The sequence below is a fragment of the Grammomys surdaster genome, unplaced genomic scaffold (assembly GCF_004785775.1).
Source record: "Grammomys surdaster isolate TR1022 unplaced genomic scaffold, NIH_TR_1.0 203, whole genome shotgun sequence".
Classification (NCBI taxonomy): Eukaryota; Metazoa; Chordata; class Mammalia; order Rodentia; family Muridae; genus Grammomys; species Grammomys surdaster.
The window spans coordinates 53,495-73,027 of NW_021604648.1; the positions used below are offsets into that span (position 1 = coordinate 53,495).

Here is a 19,533-nt window from a genome sequence, read left to right on the forward strand (position 1 = left end):
AGCCTGGAGACAAACAGGCTGAACCCTGCATACATACCAGAGTCTACATTAGAAGTTATCAACCGGTGGACGGAGACCCCTTTCAGAGCTAAAAATGACCCTTTCACAGGAGTCCGCTAAGACCCTCAGAAAACACAGACATTTACATTACGATTCATAATGGTAGCAAAATCACAGTTATGATGTAGCAACGAGAATAATTCTATGGTTGAAGGGTCACCACAGCATGAGGACCTGTGCTCAGGGGCTGCAGTATTAGGAAGGTTGAGAACCACTGTTCTAGATGGTTTGCCTCGAGATACACATGAGGAAGGTCAAAATGAGAGCGGGACCCTGCCCATGCCCCGTGTAAAAAGCAGGGAGCCATGGCCTAGCCTTCCATGTCTCTCACTGGTGGATGTGGGAAAGACATGTGCACACAGCCCAGGGCAGATCCTCACCCAGGAACACCCAGCTCACGGGGCTGTCAGGTCACCTCCTACCCTCGCTACTTGACCTTAGGTGTGCGATCTACCTTCTCTGAGCATCCCAGGAGGAGCTGAAATTGAGGAGAGGACAAGTCTCCCATTTGTTCAACAAGTTTTAGTGGTAGAGCCTGAGAGGGAGACATGGCAGGAAGCAGCCTAGTTATAGTCACTGGGCATTCATTCCTGCACCAACAGAGTCACACTGCACCAGGCAACTTACATAGATGATGCCTCAGTTACTTTTCTTGATGCTGTAACGAAACCTCTGACAAAGGCAACTTAAGGAAGGAAGGAAGGGTTTCTTTTGGTTCACGGTTTGAGGGTCCAGCCAATGCTACAGGGAAGGCAAGGCAGTGAGACCAACTCTGGGTGTGGCCATGGGAGGGTGAGGCAGTTGGTCGCGGTGCGTCCATAGTCGGAAAGCAGAGGGATGAAACAGGTGGTTATCTTGGCTTCTCATTTGCTCCCTCCTTAAACTGACTTCAGACCCTAGTCCAAGGGGTGGCATGGTCCACATCCTAGTCCAGGGGGTGGCATGGTCCACATTGTGGATGGGCCTTTCCTCTAACTAAACATCTCACAGGCACATCAGAGGTGTGTCTCTTGGGAGATTCCAAATCCAGTTAAGCTGACAATGAAGAATAACTAGCACAAGCCCCCCCCCCCTGCTACCCAAACACATCACTGTAAATCATAACATTCTTCCTCCGGTCCTCAAAGGCCACCTCAAAATGGAAAATGCACGTACTTTATATGTAAGAGTCCTCAAAAAAATCCTAACATTATGCAAAAGCTCAAACTCTGAACTCTCACCCGAGGTTCAAGGCAACCTCTGAACTGTACACCAATGTAAAATCAAAAAAGCAGTTCACATACTTCCAGTATACAGTGGCACAGAATAAGCCTTCGCATTCCAAAAGGAAGGACTAAGGACACACAGCAAAGAAAGGTCAGATCAAAACAAGTCTGGATATTCAGCAAAGCAAGCAACAGAGCTCAAAGCTCTAACATCTATGGCTCTTGGTGGGACTGTCTGGGTGCCAACCCCTCCAGCTCGGCCACCTGTGACAAACATATCCTCTTCCTTGCACTAGCTCAACTTCGAGCCTAGTGCTTTTCTTGGTGGATAATCCTCATATCTTCAACATCCTGAGGTCTTTTTAAAATGTAGGCTTTACTTTCAAATTTGATACAGTGACCTCCTGGAACCTTCTTGCAGGGAATCTGACCCTGAAAAGCATTTCCTGAGCCCAGAGGCTTTCTGGGGAAAAAAAAAAAAAGCCTACAGGGTCCTATGACTCTTATATTTTACATGTGCCAAACAGATACAATAGGGATGACACTTTGAAGCTCTGATATCAGTTGGTGACATAGTCTGGCCCACTGCTCCCACAGCTGTGGTAATTAACCTCTGTGTAATTCGGTGACTCTGCTAAGAAAACCTGTTTCCCTATTCAGTTGTTTTGAGTTGAGAATCCCCAGTGGCAGTCTCAGTTCAATCACTTTTCCTTCAAATCAATCTGCATTTTTAAAAGCTAGAGCTTTCAATATATATTGAATAGACACATTTCCTATTTGCTCAGTGCAAAGCAACCTATCTGTGATCACACAGCTAATAAGTGGTAGAGTGGAGCTTCGAACCCGGGCAGCTGGTACCAGATTTAGGTTTAATCACTGTACTTGGACAAGGCCAAAGGTGTGTGGCATGTTAGCTTCAAGCAGGGCACGGGCACATGTGGAGGCTAAAAACTGAGGTAAGAAAGGTTGGTTATGTGAAGAAGATTTCTCTCTGCCCTCCACAAACACCATCTTCCCCCGAGCCTCTGGCTCTTCCTGCTTAATTAAGCACCTGATTTTTTACCAAATGTCACTCCCTGATGATTAATTGCCCTGGGTTCCTCATCTCTCATGCAACTTCCATGTATTGTGTTTATAAGAACTGCCTGGCCTGGATAGAAGACAAGCTGGGACTCTGGAGCGTACAATCAGGGTCACTGGAGGAATACAGCACAGATTAGATGAGGAAAAGGGAGGGGGTGGCCTGCAAGTCACCAAGTCAGGAGGTCACAGCTGCTGGAGAATAAAAAGGACCAAAGATGTTGAGCATTTCTTTAAGGGCACACAGCATTCTGACCCACACAGAAGTCATTCTCTCCCTGCCCTTCTGACCAATTCAGAATCTACAAGAACCAGGACTGTCTCTCATCTGTTGCCCTTCACATCTAGAGCCTGGGGTGTTCCAACTGCTTGAAATCAGGGTGGCAGGAGAGTGATGGAAGCCATCTTTCTTCTTGACCAAATTGATGAAGGCTGAGGGTTTTTAGGTCTCAAACCCCACCATGCTAATTGGCCTCAGACATGCCGGAAGCTACAATGGAATGATGGTCCCTGAACTGAAGGCCAGTAAACTTCAAAACCTCACCCATCAGCCCATACTATCCCACTTCCTACCCCCAGACTAAGCTGCACCTGCCCCCAGAATCCTGTACACATGGCCTCATAAGTCTCTGGATCTGGTTCACAGCTCCAGATTCCAGTAACTCCAGGGACACCCTGGATGTCCCTGAAGTGCAGTAAAGATATTTCAGCCTGGATATATCTCCTCTAGCTCCTTCCCTGTCAAAACTCCTGTGACTCATCTGTAGACTGCCCTAGCTGCTTCTCTTTCCTTAGCTCCCTTCAGTAATTGATGGGTTGTTTCCCATGTGTCACTCACAGTTGTAACCCACTCTATTCCCAAGCTACTGCCCAGCCTCAGTGGAGATACTCTACCCCAGCCACTGGCCTCCTATCTGGGTTTCTAACTGTCCTCCTTAACAGAACAAGAATCTACTTCTTAGACAAGAGGCCTCATGGATATGCACTGCAGTCTCCTATATGGCCCTTCTGGGTCAGCTTCAGTGGAGGGAGCTGACATGACAGGTGAGACTCATACCTGACTCATGGGTATCCTAGCATCATGTAGAGACAGACATACAGATCCACAGTGGAGTTAGGTACCAGAGCCATGACAAAAGGATGAAGAGCATGCCCGATCCATCCTCATATGGGATGGAAATAGGGTCAGAAAAGATTTTCTAAAGGAGGTGCCTGAGTCCTGAAGGACACACAGAGGTAATCCAGACAGACAGGCTAGATGAGCAGGCAGAGGGAACTGAGTATATGAAGGCTCAAAGGGGAGAGTAGCATACGCCTGCTGGAAACTACAGCCACAGAAAACAGGTATGGCTGGGTGGTGCAAGGCAGAGCCAAGGAGAGTCAAGGGTCGTGGGGAGCTGGGTTTGATTCTGAGACAGAGGAAACCCTGACAGGAGTTAAGGAAGGAAAAGACATCCCCACATCCCTCCTAGAATGTTCACTGCCTGAATGATCCACAAATGTCCACAACACTATAACCAATGGTGCTGAAATAGGGACTTCCCTCCACCCTGGGAGAGGCTTTCCTATGGCTAGACCCCAGAGCTCTTCCTACCCGCTCCTTGCTATCTTCCAGACTGATGCTGTAGACAGGGGGCAAGAGACTCGACCCCTGCCCAAGCCCAGCTGCCCAGACTGAATGCCAATGACTCAGTCTTAGTGCTAGGCCAGGGTAGTCATGGCCTGCCCCACTGAAGGAAAAGACAGATGGGCACAGGGCGCAGAGAGGAACGGGCGTGGAGTTTATGACAGTTCCGTTTCTTTAACAACTATTTGTTTAATGGAGAAAGAATAGAGGAGAAAGCTGTGTGTGGTCAAGGTGAATAGCCTGGAAAGGGCCACGTGTCCAGGCCCTTTCCACCTCCCGGAGCGCCTGCATCCTTCTCTGGTTTCCTCCTTTACTGAGACCTGCCCACACCTGCTCCTTCACTGAACACCATGCTTTTCCAAGCCCCGCTAAGCCCCAGCCCTAACCAAGCACCCCAGCCTCATCCTGAGCTCACTTTCAGCCCTTCCCTACAAATTCCAACTTCTCCCTGACCCATTCAACTCCTGGAGCCCTTCTCCTTACTGACCCCCCTCGCTGTGGTCCTCACTGAGTCTTCGTCACCCCACCCCACCCCACGGAGCCCCACTTAACTTGTTCTCCATGCCATCACTCAGTTTCTGCCCCTCACCGATCCCCACCCCTCACCCAGCCTCTGTGGCAGTATAGATTGATTGTCAGCTTGACAGGGTCTGGAATCACCTTGGAGACAAATCTCTGGGCATGCGTGTGAGGCATTTTCTGGATTAGGTTAATTAATATAGGAAGATTCATTCTAAATGTGGGTAGCACATTCCGTGGGCTGGGCTCTCATGCTGAGTGAAAAGAAGAAAGCTAGCTGGGTGCAAGCATTTGTTCCTCTCTGCTTACTGACAGTGGATACAGTGTGACTCGCTGCCTCCTGTTCCTGCTGCCATGCCTTCTCTGCCATGACAGACTATCCCCTTGACCATCTCACCAAAACTCATCCCCTCACTGAACCGCCTCACTGAGCCTAATCTCTTCACCGAACCTCCTCACTGAATGCCACCCCTCACTGAACCCCAGTCCCTCACTAAATCCCACTCACTGAACACAATCCCATCACTGAACTCCAACCCCTTACTGAACCCCGTCATCTCACTGAACCCCCTAACTGAACCCCATCACGCCACTGATCCTCCATCTCTCCACTATCCCTCCATCCTTCCCTGAGACTTGTACTAATTTCTATGACCTTTCATTTTGCTCTGGAAGACAAATTATGATCTAGGCCAGCACCTGGCTCCACCAGAATGAGACTCCAGAAATGGGAACGGACAGACACTGTGTTCTCCAAGACAAACCAGATGGACAATCAGATTCTGCCATGAGAAAAGACCAGGTTTGCCTTGAGGAAGTGCCCTGCAAATGGTAGCCAAGGCTATGCCCAAGTGGCAGCTGGAAGGTCTAAAGCTCCTACACTTAGCAGTGGTGACTCTGAGGTTTGGGGATGCCAAGAGGATTGCCTAGTCGGGGTCTCAGATAGGCTAGGAGTCAGGGGTGGAGAGCCTCAAGGGGTTCTCTCTTTTCCAGGCCAGAATTCCTGTTAAAGCCAGTAGAATTTAGGGCTGGACCAACCTGATCATTTTACAGAGGGGAAAACAGAAGTCTGGGAGAAAGCAATAGGGTTGTCATCAGGGCAACAATGTCCTGAAGGCCCAGTGTCCTGCTTTCCAGTCCCAAACTCTTCTGTGGACAGAATCTCCCTGGGGATGCCATGGTGACCAGCCCCTTTTTGTGAAGCTTGGCTTTTTCTCATCAGCAGGGAGTCCCTTGTGTATGTCTCATGAAATGGGTGCTGCTGGCTCGTGGAAGAAGAGCAGGGAAGGATTAATCTGGGGAGCAAAAAAAAAAAAAAAAAAAAAAAGACAAGCAAGCCTGGGAAGACAAAAAGGCAAGCCACACTTGAGCTCCTCAACTGGTCATGCTGTGAGTGTCCTCGGAGTGGGTGGAATCGGACAGGTGGGAGCAGAGCTCCACCCTGCTTCACCCTAACACCACCTTAGCTCATTTTCTGTCCATCATCTCAGCCTTATCTGCCTTTATGAGCCAGCCTCCAGCCACACCTGCTGCTGTTTGCCAGCCAGCAGCCGCCAGCAGCCGCCAGCAGCCACCAAAAGCTGTTTCCTTCTGGATCACTCCTCCCCCACCACTGCCCAGGTAGCTGCACATAAGCAGGTGCTTCTGCTATGTCTTGATGGTCACACTTGAGAGAAGCCTGTCCCCAATCCCACCCATTTCACAGAAAAAGAGACTGAGGTCAAAAGGAAACTCATTCCCTCAAGGTCAACCAAGGTTAGTCTTCATTTGGGCAGGCATGCGGCTAGGCTAGAATCCAGGTCTATCTGCCTTCCACATGCCTCTGTCTCACGCTTCATTCTGCTGGAAAAGCTCAAGAACAGGGCCCATACCACCCTTGGGCCCATCAGCCCTAGTGGTGGACCTGAGCTTATTCAGGTCCCATACATCAGACACAGGTATGGGCAGGCAGAACAGATTCCAGAAGAGGGTGCCAGCCTAAGACCCTAACCCTAGTCCTTACTGGCCTGACTGTGCTCTAAATGCTGTGCTCTGAGATGCCAAACCCCTGCTCTCTTGCTCTCTGCCTTCTGGAATCCCTGTTTGTTTGATGTTTTTTGTTTGCTTGTTTTTGTTTTGTTTTGTTTTCTGTCCCAGTAGGCGCTAGCCTCCCATCTCCATGTAGTTCTGGGCTAACTGCATTTGAACGTTTACTTTAATTGTCTTTTCCAAAGGCTTTCCTGGATATGGAGAGGATGCTGAACAGGCTGCTAGTGCAGAGTGTCAGAGTCCTTCCAAGCTGCCCACACTGCAGATACCACCACCTCCCCAAGGGAGCAGGGCCTGGAGCACCAGAGAGAGCAAGCTCCACAGGAAGCTCCAACCTGCCCCTGGAGCCTGCCATCCTGTGCATGCCTTCCCAACCCTCAGGAATGCCTTCCCTGACTGCTGGGAGACTTCCTGGAGGGGGCAAGCTAATAACAGATGAAGAACTCTGGGCAGGAGGAACCGGCTCAGAGAAGAAAAGGAACACACATTACAGCTTTTTTGGTTTGGTTTGGTTTGGTTTGGTTTGGTTTTTGAGACATGGTTTCTCTGTGTAGTCCTGGCTGTCCTAGAACTCACTCTGTAGACCAGGCCTCAGACTTACAGAAATTTGCCTGCTTCTGCCTCCCAAGTGCATAGCCACCACAGCCCAGACCAGCTTTTTTTTTAATCTTTAAGATTCAGGAGATATGGCCTAGTGATGGTTTAGCTACTCAAGAGGCTGAGGCAGGAGAAGGAAAAATGTGAGGCTAGCTTGGGCCACAGAGTGAATTCCAGGCTAGCCTGGGCAACTTAGTGAGACCCTATTCACACAATAAACGTGTAAGCATGTGCACTAGAGGATGTAGCTCAGTAGAGCCCAGCGTGCATGAGGCCCTGAGTTCGATGCCAGTACCGCTAAAAAGTAAGAAGTGGTTGCACCTCCAAATGATGATGGAAGTACCACTGCTGTCACCATGTCTAAGGCAAAAGCCCCTAGATAGGACCCAGGCTACAGGGGGCTGTGGCTCTGCTCACTGCAGTCCTCTAAGGGAGAAGTCCTGAGCAGAAACCGAAAGGGAAAATGTCAGCCCTGTCCCACCTCCCAGACCTGTGGCAGAACAATGGGAAGGAGGGGGTCTGGACTGGTGGTGGGCCACTGTCCTAGAACCCAGGGTATCAGGGACCACAAAAGATCCAGAACTATGAGGTTGACATCTCCAGACAGACTTCTCCCAGGGCCTCTATGACTAAGAGTTGTCAGGGTAGCAGCTCTGCCATTGCCAAAAGAACTGCAGGCTAGACCAAAACAGCCCAGCTTTCTGAAATCAGCTTCACTGCACTGCACCCACGATGCCCTCTGCTCCCATAGCCTTTAGATAACAAGAATGAGTCACTCAGAGGCTCCACCCCCACTGAGAACTGTGTCTTGGGCCCAGCTTGGCCTTGTGGTCTTGAACATGTCTCTCAGTATCCTTTCTGGGAAAATGAGGCGGCTGAATTCACTGGGCTCAGAGGTATCAGAGGCCATCGGGTGCTGAGCTCTGGGTTCTGATTGCCATAGCAGACCACACACAATCACCATAAACACTACTGTCACCACAGTATCACCAAAAAGCAAAGCAAAACAGAATCACATGACAGAGGCTGTCTGATTTTCATAAGGTTACACTGCTAGTACACAGGGAGGTGGGATTTGAACTTAGGTAGTAGAGGTCCAAAACCTTCTAATCTTAGGTACAGGAAACTGTCACTGTGTGTTCCTGCAGCCCAGGTATACTTGAATACTATGCCCAAGCCTCATGGGTAATGCTGGGCATCCTGGGGTTGGAACTGAGAGATGCTGTAGCCCCCTTCCACTCACCCCTCCACTCCACTCTGAGAAGCCACAGCCACCCAGAAGAACTCTATGGGAGCTGCACATGGTGGATCCCATCTACAATTCCAGCACTTGGGAGACTGAGGCAGAAGGATCACTGTAAGTTCAAAATTAGCCTGGGCTACACCGTGAGACGTTGTATTAGAAGGAAAAAACAATTCTATGAAAAAGACTCTATGAAGAGAGAATCCATACCACTCGATACATCCCCAAAATAGGAGGAGATATTATTTCCCAGGGGACCCACCAGGGAAGAGAGACTGAAGTTGGAGGTGGACCAGATGATCTTGGAAGGTGTCTTAACCCTGAGACCTCTCGGCAGTTCCAGAGGGCAAAGGACAAGCAGAAAATGACTTACCGAATTTTTCCTTCCTGTGGGAGCTCATGAGGGGGGTCTTCACATACCAGCCTGGACTCCCCATCTAGCAGGTAGGTATAGACAGTCTCCTAGAACCAAAGGCACTTGTGAGACCCTATAGAGAGGCTGTCCAGCCCTCGTCTGTCCATGTTGGGGGTCTGGGAGCCAGAGCTTGGTGGTCTGGGAAGGAGTTCTGGGCAGGCAGAGATCCATGAATCTGTTACTTTCCTTACAATAATCCAATAATCCAAGGTGTGAGCCAATCACATCCAAACCTTGAACTCCAGCCTCAGGCATTTGGCAAACTGTACTTGGTATGGCATACAGGCTGCACTGGCTTAGGACGCTCCCTCCTTCTAATACCCTGCTGAGCCAAGCCAGGAAACTATAGCCAGGGCACTGTGCCTGTATTCTGTGGGGCTCTGGAGGGCTTCCCAGAAGAAGCAGTCTTTTAGCTATGACTGGCCACACTAGGGGTGTGGATGAGGCTTGGAACTGGCTAGCACAGGTAGACCAAGTGGCACAGAGAGCAAGAACCATTTTGGAACTGACAATGGGGTGAAGGGGCACAGGACTGCGAGGTGAGTAGGGCTGAGGCTGGAGGGTCTTAGAAACAGCTGGGAGCAGACGCAGAGTAAGTTGACATTTTAGATCAACCACTTTTCACGGTGAGTTGGAAACACTGGCTGGAGCTTGTGGGGTCTTTGGTTCAGCAATCCTCCCTCCTTAGATCAGTCTCAACTGCAAACCTTGTCCTGGCAGAAGCTGTCATCTCACAGACAAAGATCTACTTCCCCACATGGGGACCCTTAGAGGTCCTGGCCAATCTCTAAGATGGTTGGCCACACTCTCCTGGAAGGTTGGGGAACCCTCTCTGCTGAGGATGGCAGGGAGGGCTTCAGGGGAGCTGCTGAAGGCTCTTTCTCAGAAATGTGGAATCCTCAGCAGACTGAGAAGCCACAACCCTGCCAGCTGCTTTTGTGGCCTTTGGATATTCCACAGGGAATTCCCTACCATGACCTCCTGTGACATTCAACTGGGTTCAGTTGTCCTGAGGTGAGGTAGGGATTACAGGACCCAGGAGGGCAGGAACAGCCTCTGAGAAGGCCCAGAGCCCCTTTGGCCTTGGTGAACAGGGTCTAGGCTTGAACTGGGTTTTGTTTGAGGCTTTTTGTTTTTGTTTTTTGAGACAAGCTTTCTCATGTTGCTCAGGCTGGCCTCAGACTCTTTAGCCACTGTGTGGCTAAAGTTGGTTGAGGACTTGTGACAGTCCTGCTTTGGGGTCATAAGTTAGGCCACTATGCCCAGCCTCTAGGCCAAAATCCAGGAACTAAGCCACTTCCAGAGAGCTGCTGCCCCTCATCCTACCCTGCCCACTCATCGTTAATGGATCAGGAGCTCTGGAGGACTTCTGTTTTGGTTTTAGGTTTTTGTTTGTTTGTTTGGTTTGGTTTGGTTTGGTTTGAGTTATGTTTTTTTTTTTTTTTTTTTGGCTCAAACAGGTTCAGAGCCTAATAGGGCACTCAGTCCAAGAGTACATCCTCCCCACACAGAAAGGTGGGCAGTCTTAGGGTGGTGGGGGCAGGAGCCACCCTTCACTTCCGCATGTCCGCGCCTTCCACCCTCACACTCAGCCATCCTGGTTAAATTTAGCCGAGTTTACAGGGTAGGAGGGTTGCTTTTCGTTTCGTACACATCAGCACCATCTGCACTGGGGCTGCCTGCCACAATGGGTGCTGATGAGGAGGCCAGGTGCTGCAGCTCTCCTCCTCGTCCAGCCCCCACCTCCCAGGGCCCAGTCCTCCCAGTCAAGCAGAGGCTCCCCCAGGCCTGGTCTCCCCAGCCCATCACTGGCCTCTGGAGTAGCATCTCACTGTCTCTTGGGCCTCAGCTGTCATCTCAGCCCCAGCTTTAGGCTTTAGTTAGCTGGGCACCAAGCCAGTCACTCACCCCCTCCTTCCAACACACACACACACACACACACACACACACACACACACACACACACATCCCTCAAGACTTGCAGGGCAGGTCCACAGTCTCTGACCTGCCAGCTTCCCCCACCCTCACCATCCAGATGTTCCTCCACCCCAGGACAGATGTTGTCTCAGTCACAACCCTCTCCCAAAGGATTTATTTTTGGGCGCCAACACACCACCCACTTCCTACCAATTTCACGCTCAATAAAGCTCAGTCATTAGCCCTCCTCCTGGGCACTGAACTTCTAGGAGGTTTGGGGAAGACAGAGCTGAGGACAGGGAATAGGGGTGCATACATGCCAAGCCCCATTTGTCCCTGTCATGCTGTGTGTCCTTGGTGAAATACCCTCCCTCTCTGGGCCTCTGTAGGTTCATCCATCACTCAGAGCCAGGGACAATAGTCTCTAGTGGGGTGGGAAGGCTGCATCCTGAGTTGGTCATGTTTCCTGAAGCCTGGGCTGGATGTTCAAGTGGACTTAGTTTAGATATCTCCTCCTCCAGGAAGTCTTCATGCTCCTTATGTTGATACAAAACCTATTCTCCAAAGTCCCCTGTGTCCCTCCATTTGACACAGCTGTGACCCTGCTGCTCTGACTCCTAGGAGCTCCAGCCTCCTGCTTAAAGAATGAGCAATGTGATTAGAGCCACAAGTCCCAAGAGCAAGGGAGGTATATAACACACCCAACAAGGCACTCAGGGTTCAGGTGACCTTGGTTGCCCCGGACCTACCATCCCACTCATCGTGTTGTGATGGGACAGAGAGAGGCTTAAAGACTACTCAGCCCTCTACTTTTTTTTAAAGATTTATTTATTTTATGTATGAGTGCTCTGTGTGCATGTACACCTGCATGCCAGACAGAAGAGGGCATTGGATCACAAAGCTGGGTGTAAGCCACCATGTGGTTGCTGGGAATTGAACTCACAACTTAAGGGAGAGCAGTCAGTGCTCTTAACTGCTGAGCCATCTTTCCAGCCCCCCAGCTTCCTCCTTTAATCCAATACTAGATTTACTCATGAAGAGTGAGTTCTCTAGGACATCTAAGATCTGACACCCAGGAAGTTCTTCTTTATGTCTATCCTCAGTCTCTCTTGCTATACATAGGTCTGTCACGATGAGCTCAGAACTGGACAAAGGCTGAGAGGGGAGGGCAAGAAGGGAAAACACCTACCACTTTGGGGAGCACGGCTGAGAGGGCATCCTTGGCAGCCTGTCGCAGGCCAGCAATGTCGATTACAGCGCCTAGGCTCAGCAAAGCATCCTGGAAGAGAAGAAAGAGTATAAATGGTTCTTTCTGCCCAGCGGCCCAGGGACTGTGGCGTGAGACTTAGACACATGAGCTTAGAGCATCAGACTCCAGAAGAATTAAGGCCAGAGACTGCCCAAGTCTTGCATATGGGGAGACCGAGGCTTGGAGATGGGCCAGAGACATAGTGAAGGCCTCACAGTGAGTTACGAAGGCAAGCCAAGAGTCAGCACGGGTTTCCTGTCCTTAGGAAAGCAGTGACTCTGGCATCTCTGTGTCGGAGGGACTGTGGTCATAGCTCAGCTTCAGCTGAGTTGGGGCTTGGTGGGAAGCAGCAAGCATGGAGGTAGGGTCAGTTGAGCATAAAAGGTGAGCACAACAGACTTAGGCCGCTGCAGGCTGGGAAGGCAGAGTCAGCCTTGACTGCCTCCTAGCCTTCCCCTCCAGGAAGAGGCCTAGCTCGTCCTTGGAGAGCCGGAACTGAGACAACAAAGGTCTCTTCTTCTTGCTCTATTAACTTGGCCAGAGCCACGGGGGATCAAAGAGAAAGGTAACGGAACAGGGGAGCAAGGCCAGGGCAGAACGGTGACTCACACCATCCACTCGCTGTGCCCTCTCCCCAACCCTTGGAAGTCATTCCTGATGTCTTCCCTGTGGGTCTGTGTGGGCCCCATTCCCATGTTGAGCTGAGGCTCCTGGAGGACCCCACAGAATGCATATAGCTGGTAAAGACTAAAATGCTGAAATAGCAGAGTTATACGCGTAGAAAGTTGTTAGCCCAAATAGGGGGTGTGCAAATTCCTCACATTTGTAATGTGGTTGAGCCATCCTCAATTCCTTCTGTCCCAGATATGAACAAGATGAGATTTATCCAAATGATACGACCCTTTCAAGGCAGGAGTTAGAAAACCAAATCCAGCGTGTGGCTAAGACTAGATAGCTCAGGGAGGCTCAGTCTAAAGCTTCTCTGTGGCCAACTTCACCTCCTCAGACACCCCACAACAGAGGATTAAACTCTATGGCCACTGAATGGCCAGGGGGCCCAAAGGATTTTACAGGAAGCTGGCACATACCATCCAGTGGGATCTTAGGGGCCTCTTCCCAGCATAGCCATGTTACAAAGGCTGAGGCCACTAGTGAAGGGGTTGGAGTACTGGCTCCCCTTTCCCAAGAGTGGTCAAGAATGAGCCAAATGCTACCTGACAGAAAGGCTGTCAAGGATAGTCCTGAGCTGGGGTCTGCATAAAGCCTGGGGTCTGTTCAGATGTCAGCTCCAAATGCCACTGACAAGTCTCCTTGGCTACGGCCTCACACTCTCTGTTTTCCCAGTGGGAGGGGCAATAGCAGGCATTGCCTTCCCTGCCCAGGCCTTGCTTTGGTCGCTCCCACTGTCAAGGGTGTACCACATCTTGGTTATCGTTGATGTCTATCCACTCTTAGACACTCAAAGCAGTTGATTCCAGACAACACAATCCAAGTCTGCTTGTTCGCGACCCTCTGGCAGTTTGCGCGGCATCAGCACTGCCCTTACATAGAGCCCCATATCCTTGAAGACACTCAGCATGATGTCACCCTTCTAGGTTCTCACGGCAACAGTTACTTCCTCATGTAGCACAGACCAGAGACCCCCATATCACCTGCTCACACAGCATTGTCCCAGGCTACTGTGTGCTCCCAAGGCTAAGGCTAAAGACCGTAAGTGGGAAAATCCCATGCCCAGAATATCTCAAAAAAATATATTTTTTTCTTGACCCACACTCAAATGGAGCTTCAAGGACAAGGCTCCAGGTCTTGGTGTCCATGGAGACTTATTCCTGCCTGGAGGCAGGATGATCACCAAGAGGGACCCAGAGAGGGTCTGACTTTGGAGGTATCTGCCATGTGTGTGCTAGGGAAACGGGAGCACAGCCAACGCAATGGAGCAAGCCTTAAACGCAAGAGAAGCCTCTGAAGCCACAGGATGCAGTAGCTGTCTCCCCATTTGAGAGATGAAGAAACTGAGGCTTAATGAAAAACAATGACCCATCTGCGGTGGACCAGAGATTATCCAAACCTCCAGATTTCCCACCCTACCTGAGCATATTCAGCACCCAACTCCTATCTCCCACCCCAAGGGCTTAGAGAAGTCAGTGTGTCCTTTGTTCTGATTGGCCAGTTCCCCAATCTGCCCTTTGCTTTGATTGGTGGATGCCTTGAGCTGTCCTTTACTCCGTTTGGTTGCTACTTGTCTGGCCTTTGTTCTGATTGATCAGTTTTCTGTGGTTTTTTGTTGTTGTTGTTGTTGTTGTTTTAGGCCAAGGGCAGGAAAATGGCGGGGGCAGGGGAATGAGGTAAGATAACTTGGGGAAAGTTGGAGCACCAGGAAGGAGGGGTCTCCATCCTTGGCTGAGTAAGTAGGATATCAACTAGTGGAGTTGAGACTCCACGCCTGGCAGCCATCTCTCCATCTGCTTTGGAGTCTGACCTGCTCACGAATGAAGTGTTAGCTGCGGGAACCACTGAGGGAAACAGGTCGCTTCAGACCTCGAACTCAGGGGCCTTCATAGCTCACTCAAATGCCACTTGCACAAATGAACACCCACCCCACACCCCATCACCAGGGTCTGAGGTAACTTAATCTCAGCTACACCAGCTGGGGGAGGGGAGTTACATTTGAATCCTGCCTGGGCACAGGACAGAGCTGCAGCCTTGGGGGAGGCAGCAGCTGTGAATAGGAAATGGGATAATTCCTGAAGTGGAGGCACAATGGAGAGCCAACCACAAACAGGGCTAGCACCCTAGGACTCTTCAAAAGATGAGAGAGGGAAAAAACAGCCATTTCTACCCACATGTCTGTCCGTCCCCGTCACCCCCACTCCGTGAACCACATATACACACTGTCAAGTATACACCTTAGCTCACACCACCATGTAGAGGGATCATATATGCACACTCAGACATCCAATGAGGAGTACAGTCAGGACTAATACTTAGGAGTATGCAAACACACACACACACACACACACACACACACACACACACACACACATGAGGGGGTTCATAGCACGTGTTCACATACTCAAGAGCTCAGAGTGGGTGGAGGACATCACATTTCCTGTCCTTGCATCTTTTGTGAACAAATACCAGAGTAAATATCAGCATTACAACCAGGCAATTTCCCAGACCCCAGGGGAGAACCTGTGGTGTATAGACAAGAGCAATGGTTTCCAGTCCTGTCCCAGATTGAGGACAGAGGCTCCTCGTGGCCTTGAACACTCCCCTTTCCTCTTCTGAACCTTGGTTTCCTCAATGTAAAAGGGTCTTTCCACTCTGCTACATCTCTAGCTCTGTGGTTTAATGGTCTAATTTGATGAGGGTGAGTGGGTGGGTTGAAAAGTAGGCAAATGGTGTATGGATGGATGAATGGGATGGGTGGGTAGGTAGATGAGTGAGTGATTAGGAAAGTAGGTGGGTGGGTGAGTGGATGGGTGGGTGGATGGATGAACAGACGGACAGACGGATGGATGGATGGATGGATGGATGGGAGGGTAGATGGGTGGGTGGATGGGAGGGTGGGTGGATGGATGGATGAATGGGTGGGTGGGTGGGAGGGTGGATGGATGGGTAGATGGATAAGTGGGTAGAAAATGGGTAGATAGATGACTATGTGGGAAGATGGGAAGGTGGTGGGTATGTGAACAGATGAGCAGATGAGAAAAATCAATAGATGTGATGGATGAATAGGGCTGTTGGATGGGAAATAGATGTGGGTAGATAAGTAGGGAAAAGGGAAATGAGTGGGTGGGTGAGTGGACAAATGGGTGAAGGGATAGGAAAATGGATGGGAGGTAGGTAGGTGGGTGGGTGGGTAGGAGGATGGGTGGAAGGTTAGTGGTAGTTTGTGGACGGTAGGTGAAAGGATGGACAGAGCCCTTTTGCTCTCCGCAGCCCCCGCCTCCCCCATACCTGCAGTTCTCTACCTGCTGCTGTGGGTTGAGACTGCCATCAGCACCGCAGACAGCGCCATTCCCGTGTGCTGGTCTTTCTCCCAAGGTACCATGAAAGGGGATGCAGTTGGAACCAGGGTTTCTCTGAAACCTGGGATGTTGTCAGTTTTCTAAAACCTGGGCCTGAATCAGCATTTGTGTGATGGACTGGGGAGACCAGAGGGTCCACTCTGAATTGCTTCTAACTCCTTCATATGAAACCAGAAACTTTGGTCTTTTCCCATTTGGGGCCATTCTAGGAACAGATGGCCTAGAGTCAGGGGTCACTGACAAAAGATGCTGTCTTATTTCACGTCTAAAACCCTCCATGTCTTTCCTACCTCATAAGCCCACTGTCTGCTCTCCCTGCTGCTGGCACCTGGACCCCTACAAGAAAGTAATAACATCACACTCCAGAGGAAGATCCAAACTGTACCCTGGAACCATCTCTGCCGATCCATCTTGTGGGCTCTATGTCTCCTCCTGGCCTGAGGTTAGAGGCTGTCCTCACAGACTGGAATCTGATATCCTCCTCCAATCTGATATCCAGGAGATTCCCCAGGAACTCCTCTGCCTGTTTGCCTCTTTCCATCCCTCTGGGCCAGGCTCTTCTGGTCCCTCTGAGTGCCTCTCTGCCTCTCCCCGTCATACTCTAGTGGACGTCCGTCTGTCACACACTGCTCTTGCCGTGTCGTTTCCACCTCCACATCCTGGCTCTCTCTCTGGGAAGGCTTCTCCACCCACCTTCCTTCTCTTTCCTGCATATTCCCAGCCCCCACCACTCCTGTCTCTCCTGCCCACTCCTCCCCCAGATCTCCAAGAAATCATCCTGAGAACATGGGGAAAGAACACCAACAGAGTGCAACCATGAATAGAGGCTCCAGAAAGTGGGCACGGGAGGAAAAACCAGGAGTCTGGAACAGACGCCACCTGCCCCTTTGTCTCCGTCCTCTTGTGCTGGGGAGCAATACACACACTTCCTAATCTCTCCTGGAGAAAGGGGGAGTGCATCTATCTCCATGCTCAGCACATGCCTCCACTAGCCAGAGACAAGGCTCAGGGACGGCACTCAGTATAACTACTTAAGAAGACTCCTTGAAACTCAGAATAGGAAAGTCCCCAGCCCAAGCCCAGAAGCCCAGATTTCCTCTCTGGCTCCTCACAGCTGCCCAGACTCCAAGGCAGAAAACAGAGAAAGCAGGAGAAGGTGGCTCCTTTCCCTCCCCACCGCCCACGCCTGCCACCTGCCCAAAGAGCTGCACTAGCAGACCTGTCACCTGAAAAGATTACAAGAGCTGCCTGTGTGTGCTAACACTTGCACCCACAGCCCTCCCCATAGCAAGGCTGAGCTGGGCCAGAAGCAAAAGGAAAGGAAAGCGGCTAAGTGATGTTGGGCAACCCAGATGTCAAGCAAGCCACCACAAATGTCAATGCCCTGAGTGACTCTGGCTATGGGGAAGGGAAGGTGCCTTTCTCAGGGACTGATTGTGGTTGCAGATGTCTCTCAGTGGTTTCCAAACTTCTGCATGTCCCAGAGTCACCTGGAGGGTTGCTGAAATACAAAGTGCTGTCCCCACCCCCGGAATTTCTGCATCAACTGGTTTGGGAAGCAATTGATGAGTTTGCATCACCCACCCCTCAATTTCTAGCTGCTGCTGCTGGCCTGAAAGGTGTCTTTCACTCACCTCACTTTAGAGGAGCAGGGGTATAAAGACCAGGGTGAAGGGGAGATAGATCCTTACCCCAGTGAGGGCTGCCATGGGGACAACTGGATGCTACCCCAACATGGAGAGACTCCACGAGAAAGATCCCCAAGGAGAGGAGGCGTAAGAGTGAGGAAGGAGAGAATGAGTTGTGGCCAGAGTTGAGTTGGTGACAAAGGGGCATGTGGAAGGAGCCACCTGCAGCTCAAGAGCCAAGCACTACAGGAAGGGCCTCCCTTGTCCTCCTTCTCTCTTTCCTCCACCCCCTTTCTTTTGCCCATCATGCCCTCTTCTCCCGTAGCCCACCACCACCCTTCGAAGACTCTGGCTTCAGTTGTTACTCCAACAGGGCCGCGTCTCCAGCCTCCGAGCCACACTGGAGACACGTGCACTGTAGAATACACCTGCGCCTGTCCTGGCGCCTCCCGGGGGAAACCTCCACTCCCTGAGAGGGGCCCTTGGGCCAACTGTTGTCTTCTCCCATCCCATACCATGGCCAGTCCCTCCTGGACCTCCCGCTCTACCCTAACCAGGCTGAACTTCTATTCCAGGTCCTCCCACTGTACTGACCCCGTTAAAACCATCCAGGGCCAACTGCGGTGATAGAGAGTGGGAAGAAGAAGAAGAGCCAGGCAGGAAGGCAGGGATTGTTAGTCCTCTCAGTCTGAACTACTCTCCAGTCTAGATGGGAAGGATTAGGGAAATGGGAAAAGGAAGGAGACAAGAGCCGAGTATCAGGAGGAGGTGGTATCCCTGCCTGGAAGGCTTAAGATCATGTTGAGCTAGGTCAGGCTTTGACTTCTCCTCACCCTCCCTGCCTTCAGTTACCTCCTCCACACAGTAGGACCATTCTGTCCCCATAGCCCTCAGGTTTCTCACCAGCAAAGCCCAACTCCCAAGCACATCACCATAGTGTCCTCATCACAGTTACTCAGTCATCTTGGTTTCCTGTGGTCTCTAACCTTCCTGTCTCCGTGACCATGAGAGTTGAATTGAGCACAGTGGGACAGTCACTGGAGACTGTGGTAAGCAGCAGTGACTCAGAGTTGTGCCTAGGGAGATGTCTAGGCAACAAGGAAGCTGAGTACACTGTCCCCCAGGATGTACAAGAAAGAGACCCAAGGGAATCAGTGCCCTGAGAAAGGGTCTTGGTGAACTGGCTGGCCTCCTGCATCAGGTCCTGAATATCTGTGACCCTACCCCTCATGTGGCCTTGAAGGTAGGACTAGAGCTTGACACAGCAAGCCCAGAAGCTTCCAAAAGTCAGACATAATGGCCCCCTCAGGAGAAAGGAATGCCGAGTGATTAGCTGGACCAGTGTCAGGAAGGGACATGTGTCAAAGGAAATGATGGCCAAAGAAATTGTTGGACAAGAGTGAGTAGGTGAGAAAGCCAGTGACGGTCTGCTCACCTGGGACCCTCACAGCATAATGGATGCTCTTTCCCAGAGCTGTGTGTCATCACCTTGCCACTCTGCCCTCTCTGGCTCCCCTAGCAGATCAGGAACTTTTGGGGGATGAGGACTGCATCCTGATTGTCCCATAGCCCTTCTGGCTCTCAGCATCATCTAGCCTCCAACAGAGCATAGAAATAGTGGAGGTCTGTAAACTCCTGAGCAGAGAGGTGGAGCTCCTGGAGGCCCCGGGCAGGAGGACAAGGGCAAGACTTGTATCCCAAGTCTGGCATGATGAGAGTCTTAGACAAAGAACCTATGGAATGAGAGGTTGCTTTTCCCTGAGAACTTTTGACAACATTTTCAAGGTTTCTTGGCAAGCCAGGATATCTGCTTTTCAGGATCATCTCCCAGTGGGAAAAAGCCTAGGACCCCAGGAAGAGCAGGTGAGCAGCATCTCCTATTCAAGGAAGTCGTCTACATGGGGACACGTGTCTCCACTCCAGTTCTCCTGGGA

General features: G+C 50.9%; 1 protein-coding gene across 2 annotated transcripts in view; it reads right to left on the bottom strand.

Annotated features, from left to right (window-relative positions):
* Positions 1–19,533, bottom strand: part of Pde2a (phosphodiesterase 2A) — a 60,652-nt gene that overhangs the window by 18,209 nt on the left and 22,910 nt on the right. For both annotated transcript variants that reach the window (XM_028770601.1, XM_028770602.1), the window contains 2 exons: positions 11,881–11,970; positions 8,733–8,821 (listed from right to left, as the gene is read on the bottom strand). In XM_028770601.1, coding sequence (XP_028626434.1) covers positions 8,733–8,821; positions 11,881–11,970 — 179 coding nt within the window. The remainder of the gene's footprint in view (positions 1–8,732; positions 8,822–11,880; positions 11,971–19,533) is intronic.